Source organism: Hemicordylus capensis, chromosome 4, assembly GCF_027244095.1.
Source record: "Hemicordylus capensis ecotype Gifberg chromosome 4, rHemCap1.1.pri, whole genome shotgun sequence".
NCBI classification, from domain to species: domain Eukaryota; kingdom Metazoa; phylum Chordata; class Lepidosauria; order Squamata; family Cordylidae; genus Hemicordylus; species Hemicordylus capensis.
Window position 1 is genome coordinate 173,208,655 of NC_069660.1, and position 14,800 is coordinate 173,223,454.

Sequence of the window (14,800 nt, forward strand, 5' to 3'; positions counted from 1 at the left end):
TGTTGCTTTTGTGAGGTTGAACACAGTTTCCCCACATCTTGGGGAAAGATGGAGGCAAAATAGGAGTTGAGAGTTCTGCCTTCTCTTTGTCACCTGTTAATATTTCACTATCTTTATTGAGCTATAGGTCTACTCTTTCTTTCCTCTTGCTCTTAGTGGCTGACATATCGCACAGCACACTGCCCATCAAAGAGGGGCATGTGTGCACTTCCAGACTAGTGCCATCGGGAATTATGGCAGTAGTGGCAGAGCAGCAGTTAAGCCCATTTTGTTGCTCTTAGCATCCCCTCAGCAGCTCAGCATGTTGTCAGCTCTAGCTTCCTGACACAGTTCCTCCAAGTCTGTCCTACTCGCCTGTATTTGATCTTGATGGCCTGTTCTTCTCTGCAAGTCTTACAATGCCCTTTAAAAATAAAAAAAAATCAGCTCATCACTAAATGTTTTGTGCAGCTACATTGGCTTTTTAAAGATGTCTCCCATTTTCCTTTCCTCATGTAGAAGAGAGATTCTTCTCATTCTCCCCTCATTTGTCAGGGAAGGACGTCACTTAGAAAGTCAATTTCTGCTTCACCGCATACCATTTTCAGCAAATGAGGCCAATGTGCCTTCAGGGAATGTGTAACAAAGCTATTTTCATGCTGCTTAGGGACCCAGGGCTTTGAATCAGTAGATGTCCCCTTCTCTATGGAATAAGTGTTCCAGATTACAGGGATGTGTGAAACTGTCCCATTTAGTTTCAGGGACAATTTTTCCTTGTCCAGCAAAAACATGGCATATTCAAGATGTTTAAGTGTGAAACTCACCTAAGAGTGGATATGGTGGGACAACACGAATTAGAGCCTACAAGCTGACCCCCGCACAGAGCATCTGCGCGTTTTTTGGGGCCGGCTACCTCTCTCCCCCCCGCCCCAGTCTCCGGCCGGGCCGCCGCGGGCCTCCGCGGCCAGGCTGGGCCCGCCGCCATCGGCTTCCCTGGCCGGGCCAGGGCCCCCGCCACCGCCGGCCTCCCCGGCCCAGCCAGGCCCGGCGCTGCCCTGGCCTCCATGGCCCGGCAAGGCCCGCCGCCGCCTCTGTCCTCCACCACAGACGTGCCTCAGCCAATCAGGTGCGTCCCTCCGCTCCGCTGCCCAGTCAATCAGCTGGGTTGCCGGGATGCATCCCCACAGAGGTTGGGTCCCGTCTACGGGGATTAAATATATAGATGACTCTCCATTTAGTAGGCAATGCAGTAAGCCAAGAAGCTTCAGCAACAGAACTACAACAAGGAGCTTTGAATTATCTCTTACAGTTTTTCCCATTAATAAATCAGTATTTAAGAGACAGGGTGGTACTAGGCCTGAAGCACTCCTGAAAGACTGGAGGAAAGTTACATAGGAACATAGGAAGCTGCCATATACTGAGTCAGATCATAGGTTCATCTAACTGTTCCCCAAGTCAGCTACTGCATCCAGTAATTGTAATTGGAGAAAGAAGAGTTGTAATAATTAATTCCTACAAAGGAGCTTGTGAAGAGTTTCAGAACTCTTGGAGCAAGGGACTCTCTATAGCGGCTGGCAAAATGTGAGCAGAACAAAATCACTTTTGTAATGATACAGAGACCCTCTTTATCAGTGGTTTTGCGGATCGTGGTTTCATGTATCCACAGATGGGTCTTAGAGACACAGTTTCTTTTTCCGTGGCATGTAATATAGGCAATTTTCTCCTCTCCGCAGTTCCTGAGTGGCTGGAAATGTCATTTCTGGCCACCATTTTGAGGCATAGAGCCATTCTGTGGCTTTAAAAAACACACAATTAAAATGAAAATTAAGAGTATTGGGGGGGCATTCCTGAAGACCTGGAAAACAAGGCACTATGCTTGCATTGCCACAAGGCACTCTGCCCTTGTTTCTGCCCCCACCCTGCTCTTTTTTAGTGGTTTTTTAAGCTCAAGGAATCTAAACCCCCCCCCCGCACATCCATACAGTTAAGGTCTCTTTATTCATGGTTTTGTTAACCACAGAAATTGGCGGGAATGGAACCCCCACAAATAACGGAGCCACATGTAATTATTGGCAATCTCCACCATTGACAGTGCTTACTGTGACGTGTTTAATTACACTTTGTTCTCCTTTCTACAAATCTGAAATATAATTCAAAACAATGCAGGCCCTGGTGAATCGTTAGGAGCATTTATTAAATATGAAAATATGGGATTTTTCCTGCAGGAACAGAAAATCATGGGCATCACACGCACACACACCTCAATTGCTGTGCCAAACTTTTATGAGGTTCAATGTTCACTACAAAAATTGTTGTGTGTGTGTGGGGGGGGTGTCTTTGTGAAAAAGCCATTTGTCTATTCACGTTTTCCACACCTCTTTGTAGTCATTGCTTCTCTGACCTGTTGCTGCTTGGGTGCCTTTTCTTTACTGCTTCACTGTGTGATCCTAGCCAAGCAGAGAGCCCATAGTGAATGTGATGATATCATGCTGCCACATTGTAAGTTAGATCTGACAACATGATGGTGACTCTGAAGGTATGGGGGGGAAATGCATTCTTGTTGCCTAGGCAACCAAATTGTCGCTCTGTGTCTTGCCACACTTGATGGTGATTTTCATTGCCCACCAGTGCTATTCAGGCAGACTTTCACCCTGATCCTGCTCTAATCATGTGTGGTTAGTTGGATCCAAATGCACATCCCATTGAAATTAATGCAGTGTGGATGAATGACAGTCATCTTTGATCCACATCTGAACTGGATCTGCATCCAAATGAAGAAAACCCATCCCCATTACTTTCAAGGGAATGTGCATTTAGAGGCAGATCTTAATGTGCATCCCATCTGTATTCTGCTCAACTTGTCAATCGCAAACAAATGGATTAGGGTGAGAAGCACTGGCCCAGTTGCCTTAACAATCAAAGCACATCCTCTCTTTGCCTTGACTCCTGTCCTCTTGCAAAGTTTTGCACCCTGTCACAAAGGTGTGTGTCTAATTTCTGAAAAGGGGGTGGTGGTGCTTTTCATGGGAGCAAAAATGTTCATGAAATAGTCTCCCCACATTTGGGGTCAGGGCTAGTTTGATCTCTGCTCCCTAATACTATCACTTACTTCTTCCCAAGTTGGCGTGCCACGTCACAGTGCTTGAATCCTTCAAGGTGATAAAGCCTTTTGGCCAATCTCTTGGCAGCCTCATTGTCTGCCTTGCAGCCATTGGCTAGGGTGTCTGTGCTTCCCTGGTCAAGTTGTTCTGTGCTGCCCATGTCGGAGTCAGAGTCAGAAAGAGTGTCTTTTATGCTGGCATCACTGCAATAACAAAACACATCAAATAAGCAGAAGCTGAATTAGATCTTGGATCTATCAGTCCCCTTGGAAATCAAAAGGGCTGCAAAAAAAAAGTGCTGCTTCAATCAATCAGGGTGCATTTTTCAAAGCACTTGGCTTCAGGTGCTTTGGACATTTTGTCATGAAGGCAAAGTTTTTACTCACTGGCTATTTAAAACAGTATAAGGCTATGAGCAGGTACTGGATTTTTCTGAAAGACTTTTCTGAAATACTTCTGTGATAGATGATTCAGAAAAAGTCCTTCTGGTCTATATTAGAATGTATAAATAAGACCTCTCAATTCTACACACAGGCAATATTTGCAAACGGACCACATAATACAAACAGTGGCATGTCCTACTGAGAATTTTGATTAGTCAGAAGCTGCCTGCATCGTTTCAAAGTGCATTGAGCCAAATTTTGATAAAAGTGCTAAAATGATATATAGTCATCATTCTCTGTGATGCCCCATGAGGCCATCAGATCTCCAGGTTAATAACCTGATGGCCTTATTCACTGCAGATCTATTCTGGCTAGAGATGCAATCTAGAGAGCCAGCATGGTGTGGTGGTTAGAGTGCTGGACTAGGACCGGGGAGACCCGAGTTCAAATCCCCATTCAGCCATGATACTAGCTGGGTGACTCTGGGCCAGTCACTTCTCTCTCAGCCTAACCTACTTCACAGGGTATTTGTGAGGAGAAACTCAAGTATGTAGTACACCGCTCTGGGCTCCTTGGAGGAAGAGCGGAATATAAATGTAAAAAAGAAATAATAATAATAATCTTGGGCTAGCAATCACAGGAGTAACCTCATGCTATAGTTTGTCCCCAAAATACAAAACATACCATGTTGCATCAGTTATCAATAGAGTAAAGTAAAGTTGTGCGGTCGAGTCAGTGTTGACTGCTGGTGACCACAGAGCCATGTGGTTTTCTTTGGCAGAATACAGGAGGGGTTTACCACTGCCATCTCCTGTGCAGTATGAGATGATGCTTTTCAGCATCTTCCTATATCGCTGCTGCCTAATATACAGTAGGTGTTTCCCATAGTCTGGGCCAGGGATTCTCAGCGTGGGGTCACCAGATGTTTTTGGACTTCAACTTCCATAATCTACAACCAAAGGCCACTGGGGCTGAGAATTATGGTATTTGAAGTCCAATAACATCTGGGGACCCAATGTTGAGAATCCCTAGTCTGGGAAACATACCAGCGGGGATTTGAACCAACAACCTTTTGCTCCCTAGGCAAGTTACTTCCCCGCTGCACCATTAGGTGGTACTTGAGTATAACTGGCCACATTCCTATTCATGCATGAGAGTGGTAATCAGGAACAGATGGAACTTTTGCCTCTATGTATGTTACTCTACAGAGAAGCTGCTTTTATATGCATGCATCCTTCACAGCAGACATGGCATGTGTAGCTACCAGATTACAAAATGTAGTGGTGAGAAGCAACCCTTAGATCGTTTAGATTGTAATTTAGCTTCTTTGAGATTAGTTAGTAGTCATCTGCACTCTGACTGACCTTGAGATGTTTTTAAACATGTCAATTCCATGCACCCTCTTTAGTTTACCAGCTCTTGGGATCTAACCTGGTTTCTTGCTCTGGATTCAGCACTGGCCTTACCCTACTGCTTTGAAATTCCAAATAATAAATATACACCATGTTCGGGATACATGGTGATTTTTAAAATAGCATGTGCAAAACAAAAGTGGGGGGGCTTCCTTAAAGAATTTGCATTGAACATTCAACAGTGGCAAAGGCATGTATAGACAAGACACAACTTCTTGAAATTAAGAATTTAAATTTGAGAACTAACATTTCTAAAATCATCAATTTAAAAGGAAAATGCATACAAAATGTGAGAAAGGAAAGGAAACTCTAGAACAATTCACACTGCTAATATATCTCTTATTCCAATATCAAATGAAGCTAAAGTTTTATAGCCCGACTTCTCTTCCCATTGCTTTGACAAGCTTATAAAATATATGTATAACAATTACATTAACCATTCATTTCTGAACGGAATCACTTTGTTCTAAATATTAGCAATTAATGATTTTTGTTGCCATTAAACTATTCAGATTCAACTATGTCTTTTCTAGTGGGACAGAATCTTTAACAGTAGAACTATTTTCAGCATCAAAGTCAGCTTAAGTTAGAAATGATGAAGTATAAACATCATCTTTAAAAATTAAAGGGCAAATCCCAGACAAAGCTTAAGGTACACAGCTCCTCAAACTGCATCTCTGGATTTGTGCCGGTATGAAACACTCCCCCTATTTTGGCTGATAATTTTGTAAGTAGGAAAAGTAAGAAGGGAGTTTTGAGGTATTTTCATGAGGAGCCCAGAAAATTACCTCAAAATTCAAGGTGTGGCTTGTACACAAGTGGGGGGGGGCATACCAATATATTATGATTAATATGATATATTAATGCTTGACAAAGCTGTGTCTTTATGGGTGGTGGCTGGAGCAGCAGCACTTCAAGTCCAGCTTTTCTCTGCAGCATTTGGCTCCTGCTGGGTAACATTTTTTTTCTCCTTGAAAATGCACCAGGGGCTTCTACACACAGCAGGCTTTACCATGAGTTTACTGAGAGGCTTTACTGAGAACTCTAAGTTGTCCTAAAAAACCCACGGAAATATTGATTTTTTTTTACCCCGGATATAAATCGGGCTACACTCTAATTCGCAGTGAAAACCCTGAATTGTGTGTGAACTGCTCCCCAATAACTCGCAGGGACTTTAGGGTAAATCTGGCTGATATGTGAATGCAACCCCTTCATTCTGGCGGAGATGCAAGTTAAAGGGCTTTACAGGCCCCATGTGAAAAACTTCCAGGGAGTGAAATCATGGGGTCATGTTAGGACTTGGTGCATTCTGGGGTGGGAAATAGCCAGGGAGCCTCCATTTATTCCCTGGAATATACCAGGGAGTGATGTGACATCAGGCTGTCCGGCTACTGGGTATCTGTTGTTAAGTCTTCCATGCTTTGAAGATTTTGAAGTCTCTTATTTCGCTCTGCGTCCTGAAGCCCACCCAGGATCTATATATTTGCCAAATGTATTTTCAGCAAATATGTTTGGGTTGATACTAGCTTGCGCTATATACTGTGTGAGTAATCAACACTTCAATTGCACTTCAGTTAGAAATCTCTGCAGTTCAACTCATGCATGATCTATGCCTGTCTCAAATCCCAAATCATTAGAGTGGATGGCATGGAAATCCTGTATCTGCCACTGCAAGACAACTGGCCCCAAGAGAATGGCATGCTGTTAGCAGTTGTCTTTTCCATAAATTAAAGCTGTGACTTGCACTTAAGTGTATGGCATTCCCACCCCCACACACCCCGGATCAGAAATGCCATTCAGACTCATCAAGCATCCACACTTCCAGACATAACTGGACAAAAACAGGTATGTGGGCAAACATGTCCAAAGCTGCATCATAATGAAATGTCTTTCATCTTTAAGTGGTACCTCCACCCATATCACTAAACCAATATTAAGACATTTCTTTTAAAGATAGTTCAGCATGAAATTAGGGATGTGCATAGAACCGGTTCATCCAGTTCAGTTTTAATTCAAACCAGGTTTGAACCAGGGGGTGGTGGTTCGATTTTGGTTCAAATTGAACCACCCCCTGGTTCGGTTTGAATTAGAACTGGTTTCGAACCTGTTAGAACTGGTTTGAACTGGTTCTAACCTCCAAAAGTGAGTGGCATGGTATCAGGCACCCATGGGTACCTGTCATCCAAACCCCAAAGCAATCAGACACTCGTACGATATTTTATGAATTTTTGAAGTTTATTTTTGTTTTTTCCTCATAGGTTATAATGAGACTCAAACCAGCCCATTATTCCCTATTGTGGAACAGCCATGGGTGCCAATAACCACTCAAACCCCAAAGCAATTGGACACTCCTATGATTTTTATGAATATTTGAAATATTTCAAATTATTTTTCTCATAGGATATACCCAATGAGTTAGCAGCCCATGGGGGTGGTTAGCACCCTTGCTCTGGGCCACCCCAATACCCCCCAAGTGCAGTTATGGGGCTGCTGAAACCTCCATTCTTCCCTATGGAGAAAAACCTTAAAACCACTTGGGGGTGCTGGGGTGGCCCAGAGTGAGTGGTGGTCTAGTGCACAGAGGGTGCCAACCACCCCCATGGGTTACTAACCCATGGGGTAGTGGGTTTTGTTGTTTCTGAGGTGTTCTGACTGTAGATTCTTTAGTAGCATATTAGATTCTCAGTGACAAACCATGAATCCATTCTCATCTGCTAACCTTAAAGATGCATAAACTTCAAAAATCACTTAAAAACCAGCCTTTTGCCCAATTCCTTGCAAATAATTCTGATAGCTTCCTTGCCTACCTTGGGCACTACCACCCACCACACTCTGCTTTGGGATACCCCTTTCCCCCCAACCTGATGCTATACATTTGCTGCAATCCTTATTATTCGCTATGAGGAATTCAAAAATACTTTAAAAATTCACCAATAATCGAAGGAGTGTCCGATTGCCTTGGGGTTTTTGGGGTGGTAGGCATCCCTGAGTGCCTACCACCTACCCCACTTTTGTGCCCCTAGGTGCTCCACAATAGGGGATAATGGGCTGGTTCGGGTCCCATTATACCCTATGAGAAAAATAATTTAAAATATTTCAAATATTCATAAGAAATCGTAGGAGTGTCCAATTGCTTTGGAAATTGGGTGGTTATTGGAACCCATGGGTGTTCCACAATAGGGAATAATGGGCTGGTTTGAGTCTCATTATAACCTATGAGGAAAAAATAAAAATAAACTTCAAAAATTCATAAAAAAATCATACGGATGTCCGATTGCTTTGGGGCTTGGGTGGTAGGTACCCATGGGTGCCTGATACCACCCCACCCACTTTTGGAGGTTTGAACTGGTTCAAACCAGTTCGAATCAAACCACCCCCTGTTTGGTTCGAATTCGAACATGCAGCTCAAACCTGATGGATGGTCTGGTTCGAATTCGAACCTTCGAACCACTCCAGTTCAAATTCAAACCAGTTCGCACATCCCTACATGAAATGGTAATAAATAATAATAAATGGATTAATCCCTTTGATTAACCAATGAATGACATTTTGCTGTTGGAGGGACTGGGCAGAAAATGCTTTGGTTAGTTGGTTTTCCTGCCATTGTGGTTTCCTCTCACTTGGTGGAGCAGAAAGACAAAAGAGAGGTACTGAGAGGCAGAGCCCTTAAGGGCCTACTACAATGTAGGGGCAGTTTCCTCCTCGAGTGTGTGTTGAATTTTTCCAAAGATAAATGAGGAGGAAGGGGCAGTGCTTCAGGAAATGAAGCCTATGGAAGAAACCGCTAGCTGTGTCCTAAGATCACTGCTCCCATTCTAACTTGTTCTCATCCTTACCTTTGTCTCCCCACCCCTTATTGTCCCCCAGTCAAAATGGGAGGCTGGAAACCTCTCAGGTCAGAAGCTGTTTTACTTATGCTGCTTTCTTATGCATTATGGTAGTATATAAACAACTAGAGCAGTCAACCAATTAATGCATTCTAATAAAAATCTGTCTATTTTTAAATTATAACATATAACTACATGTGCATATCACCAAACTTCAGTGTATTGCCTTACTAAGATACTAGAGGACATGTAAGACAATAATTTAGTAGACAAAATGTATCCTTCCATGTTAGAAAGTATTAAATACGATTTGTCTTTCTTACTTGGTTGTTATTACACTAGCACACAAGAACCAAAGAGCCTCAAAAAACCCTGCACCCTTAAATGACAGCCACACTGATTAAAATTGTCCTCATCAATCAAATTAGTAAATGAAAGTTTCAGTTGATTAATCTGCCAACTGAACAGATTAAAGCTTGCAGTAATAATCATAATAAAGAATATGCAATACTGAGTTTTTCAGTTGGTCCATTGGTGGTGAATTGGTTAAAACAGCATGCCATAGTCAGTCAACTCCACATGTGCCATTGGCTGACCAGTATAGTATGAGGTGTATGATAGTATTACCTGATTGAGTTAATCAGCTTTGTGGCATCTTCTTCCAGCCTCTCAACATGGTACCCATTGGGGATGCTTTTCAGTGATGCCCTGCTCAGCACATTCTCAGACTGGCTACTGGTGATTGAGTGCTTCAGGGGGCTTCCAAAATCACCATCCATAGCCTTGGCCATTGCCTCTTCCTGCTTATCTGCTGTCATGGGCCCCAGAGCTTCCTTCTGATGAGCAATGAGTTTCTGTTCTAAAAGTTCAGAACTTTCCTTAGTTCTTTGCTGAATAAGGGGTGTGAGCGGAGCTTCAAAGCTAACACAGCTGTCTGTCTCATCTGTCAGTGAGAGCACATCCAAGGAGTCCAAACTGCTGTAGTAGGTGCCCTTCATAAGGTCAGATTCCACAATTTTTTCAAAAGTAGAACTGAATCCATCCCTAAATTCTTTCAATGCAAAATCTTCCCTGTCATCATCACCGCAACTTAGCTTGGCTTCTGCAACAGTGAATCTGAAATGGAAGAATATGACTGAACAATAGAGAAGTTATACTCATTTGATGTCATTCTTTTTGGAGTTTTGTGGTATGATTTGCAAGTTGGAAGAAAATAGTACAGATGCACAGCATAGAGAGGTACAGAATGCAGTCAAACATTCGCAGGGAAACATACCTGATCCTAGAATCTGTTACTCACTTGGAACTTTTGCAATAATCTAGGTTCAAATGCCATGTCACAGTAGCTCATACTCCGATCCTGGGACCCAATGGTTTCTGGTTCACTTTCAAGTGGTCCCTGAGACCATGATGAAAATAGAGAAGATGCTGAAGATGTTTCTTAAAAGTTTCCACTACATGCAGAAGAGGTGATTTTCAGTGTAAATTTTAAAAATTAAACTGAAAAGCAGCTTCCTTCTTCAGCAGTGCAAGTGGTGGAATGGGAATTTCAGAAAATGGAAGCATAATAAATAGAACTAAGCAGACAGGATCTGGTTCCAAAATGGAAGAAATTTGGCATCTTGGAAGGCATTGTGACATAGACCCCAGGCCCAGACTTCCTTGAGAAGTATTATCTGTAAAAGAGGTCTCACAGCCCCAGAATCCTGGGACTGAGACCATTCAGTTGAGGAATCTGAATTAGCTCACCAAACAACCACCCATGGTTGTTCACTTGCCTAGGGACATCTGTTGAAGAAGGCAGAAGGCCATTCAATGGCGCCACAGGGGATGTCTCCAAGCTAAAGTGCCAGCCCTTTACATTAAAGAAAAACTACAGACTGAAAACAAAAAAAGGAAAAGGACAGCAAAGAAAGTCATAGTTTAGGCCAACAGTAGCTGCAAACATGTGGTTTCGGTCTGGATGTCCCCTGATCTAAGCCCAAGCTAAATGAAGCTTTGAAGTGCAATGGAAATGCATGCACATAAATCAGAATGCTAAATTACTGTTGTACAGCAGTTCTGTTACCTTAGCTGTTCTTCTCCATCCTCAGGCTCTAGCAGCTCTGCTACATCCCGATGCAATGGCAAACACGCATGGCTGAAGAGCAATTTGTTTGTCAAGGTCCTCTCTTCCAAAGCAGCTCCGCCCCTTGGAGCTCTTTGATTCTGGGTTTCTGATCCTTCCTTGCCAACGACCTCTCTCTCTTTTTCAGGCTCAGACTCTGTGTGTAACCCATTTGTCAGCACCAGGCTGCTGATGCTGTCCCTGGCACACCCTGATTGGTCTTGCTGTTGCCTTCGCTTCTGCATATCAGCCTCCTTCCATGTGTCTGTTCCTGCTCCCTGAGGTCTGCTCCCATTGCCCATACAATCATTCACCAGGGTTCTGCTGCTGTTCATTGCTCTGGGAGGCTCAGCATCATTCAGGATGCTGGATGGGATGCCAGGAGACTCTGCTGGCTCTGCTTGTTGTTTGCCGTCATTCGAGAAGGTCGTAGCTAGCTGCATGCTTGAGGTATGCGACTCATTATACTCTCTGGATGACAGAGGAAATGGAAGATTTCCATTCATGTTCTGCAGTTCTAGTGCGGCTCTGCCTTCTCTGTCAATCTGAAGCCTGTGTTACTGACAAAGAGAGAAAAGTAGAAAATTATCAGAATCTCACATTAATTCGAGTGTTTTTTAAACAGTAGTTTCAAGGTTAGAAATTAAACAAACTCCCACCCAACACCCATAAAGTAAGGGTTTATTAAAATCTGGATTTCCCAAGACAAAGTCCAAACATGTAATTGGATTTGTGTACATCCACTCCCTGTCCCCCTAGCTTTCTGTTTTCACCCTCTATTGCTTCTCTATCAAAACGTATTTCTGTAAACTCTTGGGGCAGAGACTTAGCTTTTTAAAACTTTTTGTTCAGTGCCTTATTCACTAATGGTATTATATTGTTTGTTTGTTTATTTTATTTTATTTATATACCACCCCTCCAAAAATGTTATTATATAAATAAGACAAGCTCTAGTTATAATAAATCCTGACATTTTATCACAACTTCATCATTTCAGACTTTTTAACAAACAGAAAACATGATAACCTTGGCTTTCCTGTACAGGAAGTAAAAACATGACTACAACCCAGCCCAAGTTCAGCACTTTTAAGTTTCATTGATTTGATTGGGAAACTTAAGCTCATGTAGCCCCCTCTTTCTCTGAAATAAAAGAGTGTTGGGTTTGACTGCAGCATCATCCTTAGTGCACAATATATCCCAAGTTAAGCACTTTGAAGTACTATTGATTTAAACATGTGCTTATGGCAGCAATCCTCTACACCCTTCCCTGGGAGCAAGTCCCATTGAACTCAATATGACTTAATTTTGAGTAGGCATGCACAGGATTGTGCTACACATTTCCCATTAAATTAATGATTGTTAGACTGGATTGTAGCTCTAATGTGCCAATAGTGAAGCATATTAAAAGTGGTTATACACATTGTGCTTTTTACAAAAACCTTTAGATTTTTTAAAGCCAATTCCGTGAACTGGGAAGATCTGATTTTTGAACTTTTGAGAACAGCAGTTTTATTTTATTTACATGTTAAGCTTCCTGATTTGCTAGATGTTATACAAAAAATAGAAATATAATCCTTGTTCTCAGGCTTACTTTCTAAAGTAAGATATTAGGGCAGTATAGAGAATAAAAGGAGAGTTTCCCTCCTGGGCAAAATAGCAGTTGTAGGGCTCCCTGATACAGATCAGGACCAGGGAAGAGACAAAGGTTTGAAGTCTCCCTCTGCCACATCATGGTCCTGATCCAGATCAGAGACCTCCATGGCTGCTATTTCACGTGTTTTCACATGTAACCACATGTTTTTAAAAAACTCAACCCAAAACTCAAGCATGTATGTTCATCCCAATCATGGGCTAATCCTAATGCACTCTTTGGCCCTGAGAGAGAGAGCAAGCAGAAAAGGTGCAGAGCAGGTATAGGGGTGTGTGTGTGTGTATGTGCATATATATATATATGTGTGTGTGTGTGTGTGTGTGTGTGTGTGTGTGTGTATATATATATATATATATATATATATATATATATATATATATCTATCTATCTATCTCCGACTGAAATATATAACACTAGCTAAAACTGCACAGATCATCTGTGCACTAGGACTTTGTAGCTCTCCTTGCCCCCCACCATAGCCCCTGATTTATTGTTCAGTGACAACCACCCACTCTCACTCACCCCCTCCTCGCCATTCGCTCACTCACTTGCCCCCTCCCTGCCACTTGCTTGCTCACTCCCTGCTCGCTCGCTCATTTGACCTCTCCCCACCGCTAGCTCACTCTCTCACTCGCCCCCTCCCTGCCACTCACTCACTCGCTCGCTTGCCCCCTCCCCATCATCTGCTCACTCACTCTCTCCCTACCCACTCCTCTTCCCTATCTGCATATAGAATTCCCACTGCCCAGTCACCATGGTGCTTCTGTCTGTTATCTCCAATTTGTAAAGCATTGTGTAGGCGGGTCTTGCCACGTGCAACCTTAGTGTATTATATAGATAGATAGATTTCCAACTGTATTGGTTGCTCATGCTCCAAAGCAGATAGTTCCCCCCCACCTTGCAGGACATAAGTGTTTAGAAAATTCAGGCCCCATGTACCCTTCACGCTAACAAAAAATTGGGACCTCAGAACCTGAATTCCCTTAATCACCCTTAAATTAAGTGTTGTTGCTTTCAATGGAGCAATGGCTTTCAGAATGTTCAGTGCATGTTCTGTGTTTGATCATCAGGGAAAACACCTGCAGAAGAGAAGGCAGGATGGTTGAGGATTAAACAACAGTGTGTGGGGAAAGAGAACATAAGAACATAAGCCCTGCTGGGTCAGGCCTAAGGCCCATCTAGTCCAGCATCCTGTTTCACACAGTGGCCCACCAGCATGGGCGTATCTAGGGTGGGGCAGGCAGGGCACGTGCCCCGGGCGCCACTTGAAGGGGGGCGCCATTCTTAAAAATTTCAAAAAAATTAAAAATGGCTACTGAAAACAAAATGGCCACCATGCATGCTCAAATGGCCTCTGTGAGGCTCTAGGCCATGCCAGGCCTTGCAGAGGCCATTTGAGCATGCACGGCGACCATTTTGTTTTCAGCGGCCATTTAAAAAAATTATTTTGAAAAACGGCCACCGCACATACCCAAATGGTCCCTGAGAGGCCCTAGAGGCCAGCAAGGGGAGGGGGAACAGTTGCAGACCCCCTACACATGGCCTTTAGGAAGCCCCCCTGAAGGGGCTGCAGGTAATTTTTTTTAATATAATATGTCACTGTACACATATTTAGTTTGGCACTAAGTACAGAGAATCAGGGCTTGTGAATACTGAGCTGAAGCTTATGAGCTAGGATTATATTCATTTGCTCTTACTTTGCTTCTTGTGATAAGTGAGTTAAATGTGATGTCTTAATAATATGGCTATTAATGGTGAGTTTGTCTTTGAAACAGTGTGAAATCCTTAGTATTAAGGCCCACTGGGAGTTTCTTGCTCTCTTTCTCTCATTTTAACTATCTTTCTGAAATACTAGAATATATTCCAAGTAGTGACACAGTTTACTCTGCATATCCTTTAATTATTTTCAGAGTATCTGGGAAAAGTCAAATTCTCCATTGATTTTTAAAACTTATGTAATGGTGATGCTACAATGCATAGTAGAGAATTAGACAGGCACTTCTGTGTAGTTTTCCAAGTACACCTCCACATAGTATTTGGGTATTTCATGAGCCCCAGCATACTGAAATTTGTAGTTTTCCAGCATTTTTTGGTCTGGCTACGTCCAGTGCTAAATAGTTTTTGAAATATTAAAAGATTAACGAGCTTGACTTGTATTTTTGAGTTGATATTATGGTAAAGCTGTCTGAAAGATGGGTGTCAGATGTCTGGACAGGGGGCACAATTTCAGTGCTTGCCCTGGGTGCTATTTTCCCTAGATACGCCTCTGCCCAACAGATGCTGCTGGAAGCCACAGGCAGGAGTTGAGGGCATGCCCTCTCTCCTGCTCTTACTCCCCTG

At 42.8% G+C, this 14,800-nt stretch overlaps 1 protein-coding gene across 7 annotated transcripts in view; it reads right to left on the reverse strand.

The window, feature by feature from the left end:
• Positions 1-14,800, reverse strand: part of PSD2 (pleckstrin and Sec7 domain containing 2) — a 121,081-nt gene that overhangs the window by 78,508 nt on the left and 27,773 nt on the right. For 5 of the 7 annotated variants that reach the window (XM_053248331.1, XM_053248332.1, XM_053248330.1 and 2 more), the window contains exons 2-4: positions 10,771-11,369; positions 9,330-9,818; positions 3,089-3,283 (exon numbers count right to left, since the gene is read on the reverse strand). In XM_053248331.1, the coding sequence (XP_053104306.1) occupies positions 3,089-3,283; positions 9,330-9,818; positions 10,771-11,315 (1,229 nt within the window). In that variant the 5' untranslated portion in view covers positions 11,316-11,369. Of the gene's footprint in view, positions 1-3,088; positions 3,284-9,329; positions 9,819-9,978; positions 10,102-10,770; positions 11,370-14,800 lie in introns of those variants that run through there. The other 2 variants (XM_053248336.1, XM_053248335.1) reach the window with 2 other exon arrangements.